Source organism: Diabrotica virgifera, chromosome 10 (assembly GCF_917563875.1).
Source record: "Diabrotica virgifera virgifera chromosome 10, PGI_DIABVI_V3a".
NCBI lineage: Eukaryota > Metazoa > Arthropoda > Insecta > Coleoptera > Chrysomelidae > Diabrotica > Diabrotica virgifera.
Window position 1 is genome coordinate 47,813,050 of NC_065452.1, and position 16,807 is coordinate 47,829,856.

General features: G+C 34.7%; 1 protein-coding gene across 1 annotated transcript; it reads left to right on the plus strand.

The window, feature by feature from the left end:
- The first annotated feature begins 210 nt into the window (after positions 1 to 210).
- Positions 211 to 14,246, plus strand: LOC114330740 (antifreeze protein Maxi-like). The gene is made up of 5 exons (XM_028280153.1): positions 211 to 306; positions 3,662 to 3,703; positions 11,046 to 11,293; positions 12,890 to 13,006; positions 13,667 to 14,246. The coding sequence occupies exons 2-5, from the start codon at positions 3,670 to 3,672 to the stop codon at positions 14,180 to 14,182; spliced, it is 915 nt and encodes a 304-aa protein (XP_028135954.1). The 5' UTR covers positions 211 to 306; positions 3,662 to 3,669; the 3' UTR covers positions 14,183 to 14,246.
- Positions 14,247 to 16,807: the final 2,561 nt, after the last annotated feature.

The window sequence follows — 16,807 nt, forward strand, 5'->3', positions numbered from 1 at the left end:
CAAAGTCGGAAGATTAAATAAATTCTCTAAAAGAGAAATCTGTCTATACAGCGTAACTAGAAATAATAAAAATTGGAATCAATCGATTCGATACATAAACTGTTCGATTTCGCGGTTTGAGTAAAAAACATGTTATAAATAATTTTAATTTTAAAGAGATTGATTTTGTATATCACTATTTATTTTATTAGATCTGCCCCTCTTAGCTTTTACTCGTTGAATCGGTATAAAACATTGAGTATGGGTAATGGCAGTGCAGTCGGTACTTGTGGCTATTTTATTTAGGACTGTTGGATTTCCGAACGGGTAGGTGGACATATTGGAATATTGTGTTAGTGAAAATGTGTTTAAGTAATAATAATGATATCGTATGGCATTTTTGCCGGGGAGATCCTTTCGGACAGGTTCCGGCGCCATCTGCATCTTTAATCCTGTTTCAAGTAACTAGTGTCGATGTAAACACTAGCCCAGACGGATCGACGGCTTAACGTATCCTCCGAAGCACGGTGAACGGCTCTTATCATTTTTAGAAATGAAAATGTCGTTGTTGGTGCCGAGATGTGTTTAAGTGGTGACATGTGACAGAAGATGTTACTGTTAGTTTCACTTAATATTGGACAATTTTAACTTTGAGACTGATGGATAATACGTTCTCAGTTATTTTCTATATTGTCATCTTATGTTTCCCGTAGTTTTGTTGTTTTCAATCAGTTCTGAGTTTAACGTTTTTCTACTTTTCGGATTATTGATACTTCTTAGTGCTTCAGATAAAATATTTTGCAGATATCAATTAAATCTTCTTCTTCTTTCTTGTATGTAGGCTTTAAAGCCTGTTTCTGCCAATACTTCTTCCGTCCATTTGGTGACTTATCGCGTACTATTCGTACTATCCTATCCTCTGCCATTCTCCTAATGTGATCGTTCCACTCCTGTTTCCGTTTTTGTCACCCATCCATTTATGTCTTCTACATTTCATGCTCTTCTTATATTTTCGCTTCTCTCCTTATCCAACAGACTTTTCTTTGATATTCGTCGAAGTATTTTCATCTCTGTTGTTTCTAGTAGTCGTCTCGTTTTAGATGTGTCAGGTCTTGTCTCCGCCGTGTATGTCAATATAGGTCTAATTGCTGCTTTATACATTCTTGCTTTTGTGTCTTGTCTTAGGTGTTTGTTCTTTCAGAATGTCATTAAGAGATTCCGCCAGCTTACTTGCTTTTAAGCTTTGTTGTCCTACTTCTTCTTCATCATCTCCGTAACTAGTTATATCTATTCCCAGATATCTAAACCTTGCTTCCCGCTTTATTATTTTCCAATCAATTTCGATTTTATATCGTAGTAGGTTTCGATTTTCCATGAATTAAATAAATATTATAAAATACTTTATCTATTCGTAGCTTTACAAAACATATTCTGTTTGCCGTTTATATATCTTCTTCATTTGTTTTTATTTGTCCATTCCAGTGTAATCTAGGACGTCCTATTTTGCTCGTTCTGTTAGCACTTTCAAGTTCTTAGCGGTATTATTGCCTAGTTCATCTTTCGTATGTCCATACCAGATTAATTTTCGTTTTTTTATTTCGTCTTTCAGTGTCTCCTTTACATTCATAAGTTCACTAATTTGTTAATTTCGCACTTTGTCCATTAGCATTAATCTGCAGCTTCTTCTCTAAAACGTCGTTTCCATTGAATTTCCCATTTTTATTTGTCATCCATGCAGCTCAGCCATAAAGTGAGCAGCTTTCCACTAATGGTTTAAAGGTTTGCTTGAAATATAGCCGCTCCATATAATCGAGTGTAATTACTGTCGTGTTGTTGTCTTTCTTTTTTTTTATTTATTACATATATTCGCTCCATCTTATCCTGTATTTGTTAAAGTCACCCCCAGTATTTATATTCATTTGCTTCTTCTATTCAGTCTAGTTGTTATTCAGATCCTGATCTTCTGCGGTGTTTCCAATTATCATGTATTGTATTGTATCATCATTAATTCCCAAACCCCAGCTTGAAAAGTCTTCTTCCAGCTTTTTTATCATGTAGACGACGTCGCCTTTGTCTTCTGCTAAAACTATTTGATCATCAGCAACCACAAGGCTACGGATGAAGTTGTCGTCAATTTTTACTCCCATCTGCCCATATTTCTTGTTTCAGTTTCTAAGGCTAAGGCTCCACGGGCGACAAATTTACGCTAGCAGTAGCCGTAAAACGAACTTAAGGTTCCGCGGAAAGGAATAGGAATAGCCAAACTGAACCGACTACAGGACTTGTGCGTAGTCGGTTCAGTTCGGCTATTCCTATTCCGTTCCGCGGAACCTAAGTTCGTTTTACGGCTATAGATAGCGTAAATTTGTCGCCCGTGGGAAGCCTTAGCCTTAGTGTTTCATCTATATAAAGTTTAAATGAGGTTGGTGACAGGCAGTAACCTTGTCGAAGTCCTTTATCGACCTTAAACGGCTCTGAGTAGATTTGTCTGATTTTTATTCTACATTCATCATTGTCTCCGTAAATTGATTTTACGGCATTTATGTAGATGTTATTTACTCCGTGATTTTAAGTTGCTTTACACAGGTTGTTGACTGGGACACTATCATAGGCCTTTCAAAGAACAACGAATACAATGTGTAGTTCAGCGATGAATATAATTAATGTTTTTTTTCTACGAGCTGCTTTATAGAAAATAATAAAATTAGTTCATGAGCGTCCGGGACGAAAACCACTATGTTTTTCTAAAGTCCGTAGCTGTTCATCCATCCTTTCTTTAGCAATTTTCCCATACAACCTATCCAGAGAAGGTGGGGCGCATATTCCCACATAATTATTAGATTTTAATTAAAGAATGTTTGATGTTTCGATTTCCACTTCGGAAATAGTCGTCAAAAAAGATTATTCTAAAAATTCTGGGAAAACTGTATGACCCTGATTTATTTGGTTACATATGTCTTTTCAAAAAATTGACAGACTTGGCCTAGATCTTATAGGCCACAGCAATTGTGTGGTTGAAAAAAGTGTTTTAGAGTGATGTAATTACCGTAGGTATATCAAATTCTGACGTGTTAATGTGTTTATGTAATCTATATCATAGATGTGGTGGTGTGAATTAAGTTTTTTAAGTTTTCTACAAAGTGTGTTCGTGGGTTGCGTGTTGCATATGTTGATGCACAGGAAGTAAAGAAAATCGAAGAACATTTTATATCATTCACAATACATATGCAACACACAATACACTAACACACTATATGTACAAAAATTTTAAAATCTTAATTCACATAACCACATGTATGATACACATTAGATACACAAATATATCAAAACAAAATCAGACAAAAAACAGTTTGATATACCTAGGGTAATTACATTACTCTCAAACAATTTTTCAACCACACACTTACTGTGGCCTATAAGATCTAGGTTAAGTATGTAAATTTTTGAAAAGACATACATAACATAATAAATCTAGGTTATACAATCTTTCCAGAATTTTTAGAATAATTTTTTTAAGAACGATTTGTGGAGTGGAAATCGAAACGTCAACATTAGAAATGTAACAATGCAACATTAAAAATGTAATTTTCATTACACCAATAACTGTGGTTCAATACCATATAAACAATACTTAAATAATACAGATATCTTTTTGTTTTTTAACAAATTTTATATTTTCCAGCTTAGGACATGATATGGATGCTGTTTTTGATTGCTGCTCTACGTAAGTACATGTTTGTTTAAATAATGTGAAACATAAGATCTTAAAAAATAAGCGCTTCGTAATTTCTCCTGGACCATATAACTCAATTTTGCACTTATATAGTTATACTAAAAGCAGTGCCGGATTTAGGGTATTTGCGGTCCTAGGCCAAATTACCCCGAGCGGCCCCCGATAACTTCACGATTATGTAATTAAAGCTTAAAGACTTAATAATAATAATAATAATTAAAACGTTTATTTTAATTTTACTTTTTAAAATTCGTAATACAAAGTATAACATAAATGAATAGAAATGCCTCTAATGTTCTATTTGAAGACGGACATAAATAGGTTGAAATGTATTTACTAATTAAATAATCTTGGTTTGCAAATTTGGCTAAAACCCCAAAACAGCTCTAACAATTTCTATATTTATAGAAATTTCGAAAAAGAAAATTTATAGAAAGAATTTTATATTTATAGAAGCCTTTGAGATGTTGGTTTTTCGAAGGATGCTGAAGATCTCTTGGACAGATCACGTGAACAACAACGAGGTGCTGAGAACAATGGAGACGGAGAGAGAATTCCTAAATGTTGTAAAAAACAGAAAAACTAGTTATCTAGGAAATAATTTACATAGAAGAAAGATACAAATTTTTACGACCCATAATGGAAGGGAAAGTGGAGGGAAGAAGAGGTTCAGGAAGAAGAAAATGCTCCTGGCTGAAGAACGTGAGAGACTGGAAAGGTATGGACACACATTCGATACTAAGAACTGCTCAAGATAGAGAACAATTTGCTGTAGTTATAGCCAACCTTCAGTAATGGAGAAGGCACCTTAAGAAGAAGATAGAAAATATATAATTCAAAATTTTAGCAAACAGCAGTTATTTGTAAAATTATTAATAGTGCTAAAATTATTATATTATAAATAATTAGTATTGTAGTTAATTGCTAAAATTAAATACCGTTTGTTTCATTCGGGGGAAAAGTACAGATGACAACAAAAAACTAAAAAAAAGCCGAGTTGAAAAGACATTATAAGTAAAAGAACAAGCAAAATAATATGAACTGTACTAGTAATAGGCTACGGTACTGAAAAATAAAAATATTAATGCCTGGTTGCACCAACAAATATTAAGCTCCAGCTTAACCCAGCTCAGCTTATAGATAGGGCCGATTTAAGTGTCACATACGTTGCACCATAATTTTCAATTCTTATCAATTCAATCCACATGACAATCCATTGTGGCAAGCTGAAAATTGATCTAAGACTCAGTGGTGCCACGCATATGTCCGCATATACCTTCAACAAAGCCTTTGCACTGTACAAACTCTTCTCCAAAGTCGCCATCTATGTCGATTCGATACTTTTTAGTTAAAATAGAAACGTTTACCCCGATTTCTTCATTGGAAATTGATGATAAGTTGTTTTAAATCCATATTCTTCATTAACCCGCCAGTGGTCGCTATATGAGATTTTCTCTCACGGTTTCAGAAAATGGCGCACAACTTTTTTTCTGGGAAATTATAAACTTTGTAGTTCCTTCTAGTCTCCTAACTATCCTCCCTCGACAATCTAATAGACTCGTCCGCTCAGATAGTGACTCAGTTTAATTAGTATCACCATATTGTTGAGTCACTACCCTTCATGTGAGAGATTCTCTCATCAAGCGACCACCGGCGTCACCAACTGTGTATAAAAATTAATTTTATTTTTCCCCTTAAAACTTAAAATAATATCCTTTTATGATGTAATAAAAGGCTCCATGGATGTGGTCGATGATATGAAAATCCTACATTCTGTTACACGGGTTAGTTGTAGATGGTCACTTACCATATATTTTCCAATGTTAAATATTGGCGGCTTCAATAGTAACATTTTATATAAAGATAATAATAATAAAACAGAAAAACGTCGTGTCTTTTTAAAGCAAATGGCTTTATCGTTGACGAAACCTCATCGTTTTGTAAAATTTTGTAAAGGTTGGCAAAAGTTGGATATGTGAGAGAAAATCTCACGTGCGACCACTCGCGTAACAACCGACCTAGCGACCAATGCCGGGTTAAGAGTGAAATAAACTTCGGACCTTTCATTCAATTCTGAATAAAGCGTGTCAAATATTACAACATTGCATCTTTAAGTTTTCGTTGCCATTAAAGTGGGGTTCAGTGGATTTATCTTCTTTGTCTTAGCCAGGGAGAGCTTTCTTTTCGGACGTCTTTTTATTTCAAGAATATAGGTTTCATTTTTAGACAACTCTTTTCCTCTTTTTTCATAGGAATCAAAGTTGTCTCTCAGACTCAATGCATACTCCTTTAGAGATTTGTATGCTGCAAGTCACATTCAAGTATGTAGCAGTTAATGTTTTGCTACTCTTGTCAAAACGTTGTAAAATACCGTACCACGTGTTTATCAGAATAGCCATTCTCTTATTTGAAAAATTGTTTACTGATTTCAATTCAATTAATAAAATTTTTTACCAAAAACTTCTTTTTTACAAAACGCTGCGGTCCCCTTTTGCTTGCGGCCCTAGGCCGCGGCCTAGTCGGCCTAGTGGTAAATCCGACACTGACTAAAAGTAACGTAATTCACAATATTTGGATACACTTGATAAAGTCAATGACCAAGGTAAAGAAATTAGGACACGAATTGAAGATGCAAGACAAACATTTTTATAAAAATGAAAAAATAATTGTTAATCGAGGCCTTCCTCTACGTGTTCTCGACTTTTTTTAATGCAATGGAAAGCTATGGAATACCATGGCGAAGTTCTCAATACCAAAGAAACTCATTCGGATGACCAAAGTCTATGTGGAAGGTGTAATATCTAAAATACGTGTAAATGATAAACTGTCTGGCTGCTTTAAAATCAACAGTGGGCTCAAACAGGGTGATGCATTATCTCCACTACTTTTTAACCTTGTACATATTAGAAAAAGCGATGAGGTCGGCTGAAATAAAAAGAGAATTGCTATCAGTTGAAGGTCCCAAGCTATTACTAGCATATGCAGATGACATTGCTCCCATTGGAGACTCCATCCTATCTATAAAAAACATTTTCAACAAGGTGGAAGGAGCAACAAGTGAAGTAGGAGCAACAAGTGTATAAATATAACGACACGAAGGGACAGGATAGGACAAAATGTGACGGTTAACACCTTCAATTACGAAAAAGTGCAAATTTTCAAGTATCTGGGCGTGGTAATCACAGCTGACAACGATGTTACTGAAGAAATAAAGGACAGAATCTAATCGGCAAATGGCTGTCTATTCGCACTGGATAAGCTTATAAAATCAAAAAATCTTACAAGAAGTTCAAAGATCAAAATATATAAATCCATCATCAGACCTGTACTAACATATGAATGCGAAACGTGAACCTGTGGACAATGACCAAAGCAAACGAAGAAAAGCTCAGACGTTTTGAACGAAAAATACTTAGAAAAATTTTTAGACCTCACCACGACATCACCACAAACCAGTATAGGATCAGAAGCAATATCCAATTAAAAGCACCCTACAATGACGCCGATATTGTCTAAGAAATTAAATCACAGCGACTAAGATGGGCAGGTTACGTGCACAGACTTCATAACGAGAGACTTGTAAGACTGGTATGGGAGGAGATTCCTACAGGCAAAAGACCACTCGGACGTCCCAGAATGCGATGGAGAGATAACATACAAGCAGATCTCCGGAAAATGAACATTCCATTTGACGCTAGGTTGATTGAAGACCAAACAAATTGGAAGAAAGTTGTACAGTCAGCCAGAACCCACCCAGGGTTGTAGCGCTACGTGATGATGATGAACGGAAAGCTGGACACTAAAAGTAGATAATATAAAGAAGTTGGAAGCATTTGTGATGTGGTGCTATAAAAGGATTTTGAAAACACCATGGATATATGTTTATTAAAGAGTTTTCTTATGTACTAGATAAGGAAGAGTTTAACTATTTCCGCATTTACGTTGTCAGGTCTTATAGCTTTATTATTTTGTAAACCTGCGATCACAGATTCCATTGATGATTTTAATATTGGTCGGCCAGTTAAGTCTGTATTTTTGATTCGTAGTATAAAAGTTACGATCGTCAGATAATAATAATAGGTCTAGTACCTATATGTTTGTCAGAGTTTGTATAGTTCTGAAGGTGTTTGCTATTTCTTTGAGTTTCTTTTATAGAAGTTAAAAGAGCAATAATCTTTGTTTTGCTTCCTCGTAGTTTTTAATCCATTTATTTTTGGTATCTCTTATTTTTTCTTTAATTCGTTTATTAATTTCTTTGTATTCTCTCTGTTGCTGTTCTAGTTATACGTAATAAAATGCGAATTACTTACAAATAAACTAAATGAAAAGCTTTCCAAATACAAATTTTAAAAACTAAAAGGATGAGAGGAAGACGAAAAGCTCCAGATGCAAAGTTTACTATTTTTACACAATTAGAATAATTGAAAGAAAAATAATAAACAATAATTTAAATCCAAGACTTTTCGTTAAGAAACTGCTTTCTGGCTGCATCCCGTATCTCCGGCTTTTACAATATGTATGAGCACAACATAAGACGAATATAGAAGAAAGCAAATAAAGGACACTTTGGTCACGTATTTACCTTTTTTTCGTCTAGGAAAAGAAGGTAAATACGTGGCAAAGCAAATAAATAATCTTTATTTGCTTTCTTCTATATTCGTCGTCTCTTGTGCTTATATATTGTGAAAGCCGTAGATACGGGATGCAACCAGAAAGCAGTTTCTTAACGAAAAGTCTTGGATTTAAATTATTGTCTATTATTTTTATTTCAATTATTCTAATTGTGTAAAAGTAGTAAACTTTGCATCTGGGGCTTTTCGTCTTCCTCGTATTACGAGAGATGTCGCTGTTTTGCGTCTCAAAAAGGTGGAATCATTGCATCGCGATGTTTTCCCTTAAATAGGCAGGGTTTTTTGATTTTGCTTTAGAGTTGTGACTACATAACTCCACTGAGGATGCATAGATGCCGAAATAGCTATATGGAGATGGTGGTCCAACTCTGAATGAAATGAAAACAAAAACTGCCTTTATCTTTTTAAAAGAATGATATTAATCGACTAAAAAACTACAGATTGTTAAAAGTCCTTTTTATTGTCAAATTATTTGGACATGTATTATTGGTAATAATGGTATTGGTACAATATTGTCACGCATATTGATGAGCAAAAAGTTCTCACAGTTCATTGGAATATTTATTACCAACAGAGAGTTTACTTGCTTTTTTTTAATCTCAGTATTTGTTATTCGAGTACTGTCCTAATTGATTAGTTCAGACAATATTGTTCGGTGATATAATGTCTAATTTTACAGTTGACTTCTGTTGTAAAAAGTGATACGAATCAATTGAGCATTTCTGAAAGTATCACATAATCAAATGGTTCATTAACTTTTCTCTGACTGATTATCTTACATCTTTAGTACAACTAAGAAACCATGGTTTTGTGGTCATATTTAAATTTAACGGATAATATTTCTTATGCATTGTTGATTTTTGTTTATTGTGCTGATTGTTCACAGGGTAGAAAATGTTTTATCTGGACTACTCTACAGTAGCATTACAATTCGATAATAAATCAAATTTAAAATTTGCCTCTCTGAACTAGGTAATACAATCCTAACTTATCTCTATTATTGCAAAACTTTATTTTATGAAGCTCTTTTGTTGATAAATCCGCAAACTGAAATTTTGTATTTATATTACAAAGTTCCATAATATTTTTTGATTTAAAGTACCGCAAACAAAATTATATTATTGGTATATACATATTGTTTGATCCTTTAAAATGCCATTTTCCATAGAGTATTCGACTAGCAAGCCCTTATCTTTTGCCGTACCCTTTCCCCATAGAGAAAACACCAGCTTATCATAGCTTATCAGACACCAGCCTATTCCAGTCTATGCCTCAGATTCGTATTAGAATTTTAAACTACTGCATTACCCTTGTGGATAAATTTATACATTTTCTTTTAGCTCTTCATTGTTTTTACATCATGATTTACATCATGTGTTTACATCTAACTGTTTAAAAGTTTAAAGTATTGTATATTGATTTCCAACTGTGGTTTACTTGCAAACTTGAATTTTCTTTTCTGGAAACCTTTTCTGGGATTTTCTCCACTGCTGCCCATGCACTCATCTAATTCTACTTTCCTCGACGACATTATTTTTGTCCATAAATTCTCATCTCTATCTTCTAATTGTTTTACTGTATCTGGAGACTTTTCTACAAAAGTCATGGCACCAAAAGCCATATACAAGGTGAGTCAAAGAAAACAGTTCACATCGATATTTGGCAGTAGTTATCAGAGTTCAAAGAAATGACGAAACAGGTCGATTTTTGTCCTAAGGGGAACACATTTTTACGATCCACACATCTGTCATTTGTCAACCCCTCCCTTCCACTTCCCCAACCCCTTATTTTTAAATAGGGAATATACCATGTGCGACCGTCATTAGAAAGGCATTTAGATGGAGTATTCAGATATAACGAGCATCCAAGATTTTTTTCGATATTTGCACCGTTTTGCAAAAAAAACTGTTAATTCATTTGACGTACAACACCTCTTAAAAATGAAACGTAACGCCTATGGTTTGCTAATATGTCATTTTTTCTGTCACATCAAAAGTAAATATGACGTGACAGGAAGGACTACATGTTAGCAAACCATAGACGTTACGTTACTTTTTTAGTAGGTGTTGTACATCAAATGAATTGACAGTTTTTTGCAAAGACGGTACAAATATCTAAAAAAAAATCGTGAACGATGTTATGCCTGAATACTCCATCTTAATGCCTTTCTAATGATTTACCGCACATGGTATATTCCCTATTAAAAAATATGGGTTGGGAAAGTGGAAGTGAGGGGGTTGACAAATGACAGATGTATGTATCGTAAAAATGTGTCCCCCTTAGAACAAAAATCGACCTGTTTCGTCATATCCTTAAAATCTAATAACTACTACCAAATTGCCAAATATCGAGGTGGACTGTTTTCTTTGGCCCACCCCTTATAGGTAACTCATAGTCATATGAGTTACCTGAATGGGTCATACAGCATATTTCCCTGATTTTAAGTGTTGTCTAGCATATTTTTTTCATGTTGGGAGAACAAGGTAAACACGTAAAGTACAATTATAAAAATGGAAAAAAACTGTGAGAAATGTGTGCAAAAGTGGGTAAAACTTGTAAAAATGGTAAAAAAGTGGGAGCGATGTATGAAAAATGGGAAAAAAGTGTGAATAACTTCTAAAAAGTGGTTAAAAGGTATAAAAAAACAATAAAACTTAATGAAAATTAATGTCTCATATTAATAATAATTTCAATTCTTTTAGTTCCTATACAACAATCTCTGGAATACGATGACATAGACATATTGACAAACTACGATGTACAGTTCGCACAGCTAGCAGATAACCAAGCAACTCCCAAGAAGAAGCAAGGTTTCAGTGCTGGAAGTAGTTTGAGGAGTATAGCAGAAGGTTCTTCAAACGCCGCTGACGATGCCGTCAATAATCAAGACGCTGCTGGACATCAAGCAGCCTATGTTGCCAAAAACACACTTGCTCAATCTGCAGCAGCAGTAAGAACATTTTTTATTATAAGCAATCGTAATTTAAAGAAGTTTCACTCAACCCTTATTTCTTTGTAATACTCTCTTTCGTTTCTCTCATCGCCTCCTAGTCGTACTGTTGACTATCATCATTGATAACTGTTTCAGCCATATACTTCTAAATACCATTTCATAAAAACATTTCTTTTATTTTTATGCCTATTATTCAAGCACTAGAATTCGTACGAAATAAGAATTCTTTTCGTAAGAAATTAGAAGACGCATTTAAATAGCAAGGTCTGGCTTCATAAACAAGCGTAAAATGCTCTGTAACCCCAAGCTATCAGTCACAATAAGATTGAGAACACTAAAGTGTTATGTGTGGTCTCTATTACTATATGGCTGTGATACCTGGACATTAAAACTGTATGATGTCAACAAACTGAATTCATTCGAAATCTGGATCTACCGCCGAATGCTAAGAATAAGCTGGACCAGCAGAACTACGAATGAAGAAGTACTGGAAATAATGAACACACGTCCTCATCTGGGCAATACAATCAAAATTAGAAAGACGTCATATCTAGAAAACATAATGCGCCATAGGAAATTAGAGCAGCTCCAGGTAATACTAGAGGGCAAAATCAAAGGTAGAAGGGGTATAGGAAGAAAGAAAAAATCCTGGCTACGAAACATCAGAAATAAAGAAGGCACTTGGGAGGAGGAGGATATTCTTTGTCTTTAGAAACTTCCGTAATCGTCTTGGTTAAATTTTACTTTAAGCCTCTCACTATGACACTTTGATACTGGATCTGTATAACTTTTCCTATTCAGTATGTGTTGCGCTCCCATCGTACTATTTCCATAATTCCCTTCTGTTTTTGTACTAGTTGTTTACAAACTTTTTAACAAAACTTTCAAATTATGTATAAGAGTGGGATCCCGTAGTTACTCCTGCATTCCTGTTAGTTTATATTTGATACACTGTCAGCATCATCATCATCATCTTTTGTGCAACAACTGTTGCTATTTGCCTCTAGTATAATCTGTTCTTACTTACATCTCTTCACTGACTGATCTGTATCACTGTCAGATCGTATTACACGTTCTGCAACCATTGCTTTATAGGTCTATCTCTTCTGTTCTAAACCAAGCTAGTCTACTACACTTAGCAAAGCTATCTATATCTTTCTCTTCCATTAACTTTTGACAATTATAATTAATTCTAATTTTCCACTTGATATTGTTTTTCTTCGGTCCGTGGATCCTTTTAAATCCTTTTAAATCCTTTTGTTTGTGAAAATACTGCCCAAGTAGTTAAATTTCTCTACCGTTTCTAATTCCGTGCCTCCTAGTGATATTCCCATTTTTCTTGGTGTATTTATTTTCATTATCTTAGTTTTCTGACGTTTGTGTTAAGTCCGACTTTCTTCCTAGCCTCTGCTACTTTTCCAGTTTTGCGTTGTCTTTTTTCTGTTTAAAGGCATATATCATCTGCAAATTCCAAGTCCTCAAGTTGGTTAAAAATATTCCATCTATTTACATATTATAATATATTTTAGTTAATACTAATTATCAAGAAAATCTAATATTAATTTTTATAGTAATATGTCATTAACACTTTAGGCCTCAGCTACTGCTCAAGCCGCCCTAGCAGGAAAACAAATTCTTCTTCAAGGAATGGAACAACAATTTAGGGATGCTCAAACTGCTCTAATGGGAGAAAAACAGCAACTTATGCAGGTATAATAAAGATATATTACAAATATTTTTGTGTTTAACAGTCTTAAGCAGTTCACTATCTTTGTTGACCGTCCTTAGTACTTCCTCATTAGTTCTTCTTGCTGTCTTGTTGAAGTGTCTTCAGCATCCGTCTATGGAATGCTTCAATTCTGTTTATGCTTGATACTTTTAGTGTTTACACTTCTACACCATACAAAGTACAGATCAAACATAGGACTTAACCATTCTTTGTCTTAGTTCTAAAATGAGATGATTATCGCAAAGAAATGTTATCATTTTCATAAAAATAGTTTTAGTCCTTGGTATTCTGCATTTTGTTTCTATGTCTGGATCTATTTGGCCTGTTATGACCGTTTCCAAATATGTCATTTTGTGAAAGTTTTAACTTGGAATTCACTCAATTGAAGGTCTGTATCTGGATGTGGGTTATGACTAAAAATTTTGTTTGGTTTGAGCTTATTTTAATGCCCATTTCCTTTCCTATTTCATGAATACGATCAAGAAGAATTTGGAGACCTTCAATATTGTCTGACAGAATTACTCTATCGTCCTCGTATCTAGGTAATTATGAGTGTATAGATCAATGAAGACTTTTGTTTATTTTGTATTTTATTTAATTTCAATTTTTGTAGAGTTTACCACATTCACATTTACTTCTAGGCACAAAGAGCAGCTGATCAAACAAATAGAGCAGCACAAGAAGCAAGAACACATGTACAAGTCCTTCAGAACACGCTAAATGCCGCTCAAGCTGCAGCAGATCACGTAACCCAAGCAGCAAACGAGGCCGCCGGGGAGTTAGCTGCTCAGCAAGCCATGGTTGGTTCTGCGATGGACCGATTAGAAAATATAGGAAAACAACTAGCAGCCGTAAGGATCGACTTCGAAGCCACAAGAGCTGCAGCGATGAAAGCTCAAGCCGCGGCCCAAGCAGCTGCAGCTAATGCAGCGGCAGCGGCTGCAGCTGCCGCCGCTGGACTAGCCAAGAACGCCGGAAAACAACCTCCTCCTCCTCCCCCACCACCACCACCAAAGGCAGATAACGGCGGAGGTGGTAAAAAGGGTGGTGGAAGTGGAGGCTCTGGAGGAAATGGTGGTAAATCTTCTAAATATAGTGCAGATGCTGATTACGATCAAAATTCTTTTTATCACCCTTTGTTCTATGGAGAAAGTTAACAGATATTTTCCAGGGTGTTGTTAATTTTTTTACTGTTTCTAAAAAATAAAGTACTAAATTACATTTTGCTAGTTTCTTACCTCCTCCAATTACAGATTAATTAGCTCAGATAGTGAACAAAAATTCAAAGGCTTCACGTAAAAGGTAATATAGATATCTATAGGCTAGTAAATTTTAAATATGCATTCTTTGAGCCCTGGTCAGAGCGTGGTGATAAAATAAAAAATATTGTTAGCTTGCTGTCATCATTGGCTGTACCTGATGGACGGCTTCATATAGGAATTTTCCCACCAGAGTCTTCATTTGGTTTCCCAATCATGTTGGAGATCTTGGTTTTGGTCTTAGACCTTTTAACTTTTCTTTCTGCTACCAATAGTTTCATGGTCTTCCAGAATTCATCATCATCATAAACGGTGTTACAACTCTTTTTCTAGGCCGTACTAGAGACCTTCTCCCATCTGGCCTTTCCCAAAGCACATTGTTTATAAGGCGATTGTCGTTACTGGGTATCATATGCCCTGCCCATTTGATTCTATATATCTGACTAGATTTTCCTTTCCAAAAAGAGACTTTAACTCGTTATGGTATTTACCCCTCCATTCGTTTGTCACGCTGTCCCTGCAAGGGCCATATATCATTCGAAGGATTTTACGTTCCCATACCAGCAGTTTATTTACTTCCGTTTTGTTAGCGTACGATTTTTACACCTCGTGAGAGAAGTTTTGACTCCGTTAGATGTTGCATTGCAAAGAAAGATCTGTTTCCTGCCATTATTCGCGTTTCAATTTTTAGATTTATTTTATTGTCATTGGTGATTGTTGCTCCTAGATATTTAAGTTCTTTAACCACTTCGAAGTTATGATCGTTTATAGTAATATTTTGCCTTATTCGATGTCCTTCTTATTTTGAGACGACCACGTATTTTGTTTTGTCTTCATTGATTTTTAGACCGATATTTAATGCAGTGTCTTCAAAGCTCGAGAAAATTCTAATGTCAATTGTGCCACTGCATCTACGTCATTGGCAAAGGCTAGTTCAATTTTTTCTCCCCGAGCAGCTATGGCTGGTTTGATTTTTGGATAAATTTTTCGCATGAAATATTCAAGGCCTGGTTCAACAACAATGGGGCAATTGACCTCCCTGTATCAGTCCAGAATTTATGCAGAAAGCTTTTGATTCGCGGGTACGCCCAGGTCGCCCAGCTCGACCATTGATTTCCATAGTGTTGGATTGTAGTGTTCTTGTATTGTTCTTCCAGAATTGCTCCTCCAAATCACTCCAGGAAATTTTGAGCTGGGGAATTTTTTAAAACAAAATTAACCGAATTTGCTTGGTCTATTTAGTTACTTCAGGAGTTTTACTGTAATAAAAAGAATAGTATTGTTTTAAATAATTCATTTTTATAATTTGTTACATTCTACATTGATTGATATGACCTTTATTAGTTCAACATAACAATTTAGCATATAGATATTGTCGAATAAACTAAAGACTAAAGAAAGTTTCAAATTACCTTGTACGAACGATCAACAATTTTTATAATTGAAAAAAAATAAATAAGAAATATTACACCTTAGTAAATTCATTTGGCTTATGAATATTTATTTTTTTAGTAATAAATAGCAACAGCTGTTGTGCAAAAGGTGCTAAGGTGATAAAATCATCATTAGGATATTAGGAAATTTCGTTACTAAAGGATGTCGTACTTGAAATCATCCGTATGCACTGCGCATTAATGACACTAAAAATAATAGTATTAATGGAGATTTACAAATAATTTTTACCGTGTATTAAATAATTATTACCTATCCACTAAATACACTCACCGGCACAATTAAACCCCCTCCTTGCATTTCTTTCAATTTGCAGAATTTGTCATTCTTGGACCACATTTTATGAAAGATATGGTGAAAACTACCTTTGAGGAACAGACAACAATAAAATTATTGAAAGAAAAGTCGTTTATCAAGGAAAGATTAACAAAAATCCAATGTTTAAAAATCGAAGAAAATTTAAACCAACATAATTTTGAAAATCATAGTCTAATTAAAAAAAAATATGAATGCTAATAATGTGTGTTGCCGCCTCTGTTTCTTAGGACTTCTTGCAGCCGGTTCGGTAATCCATTCATGATATCCTGGATATCGTATCTTCTTTAAATATCGTGCCCAAATTTTAGGCGTGGGTAGCTTCCATGATAATTTGCCGATATCGTTCTCGATCTTGCGCGGCATGTAATAGTTGATCTGCTGATAAGCCAGTCCATTGACGAAGATTTCGGAGCCATGAATATTTCTTCCTACCAATTCCACTTTTTCCGTCGTTATATCCTTTGAGTATTGACTGCAGCATCCTGTATCTGCTACCTCTCATTATATTCCCGAGATATTCAAGTTTTCTCTTTTTTATCATCTTGATTAAGTCACCTTCGCCTTGACCTACTCTGTTTAAGACTTCTCTGTTTGAAATGCGTTAAACCCAAGATATTCTGAGCATTCTACGATATGACCACATTTCGAAGGCTTCTAATTTGTTCATCATGTTAACCTTTATAATCCAGGTTTCACATCCATATAGTAATAAAAGATACGCATAACATTTTAGACACTGGTTCATTACTGACA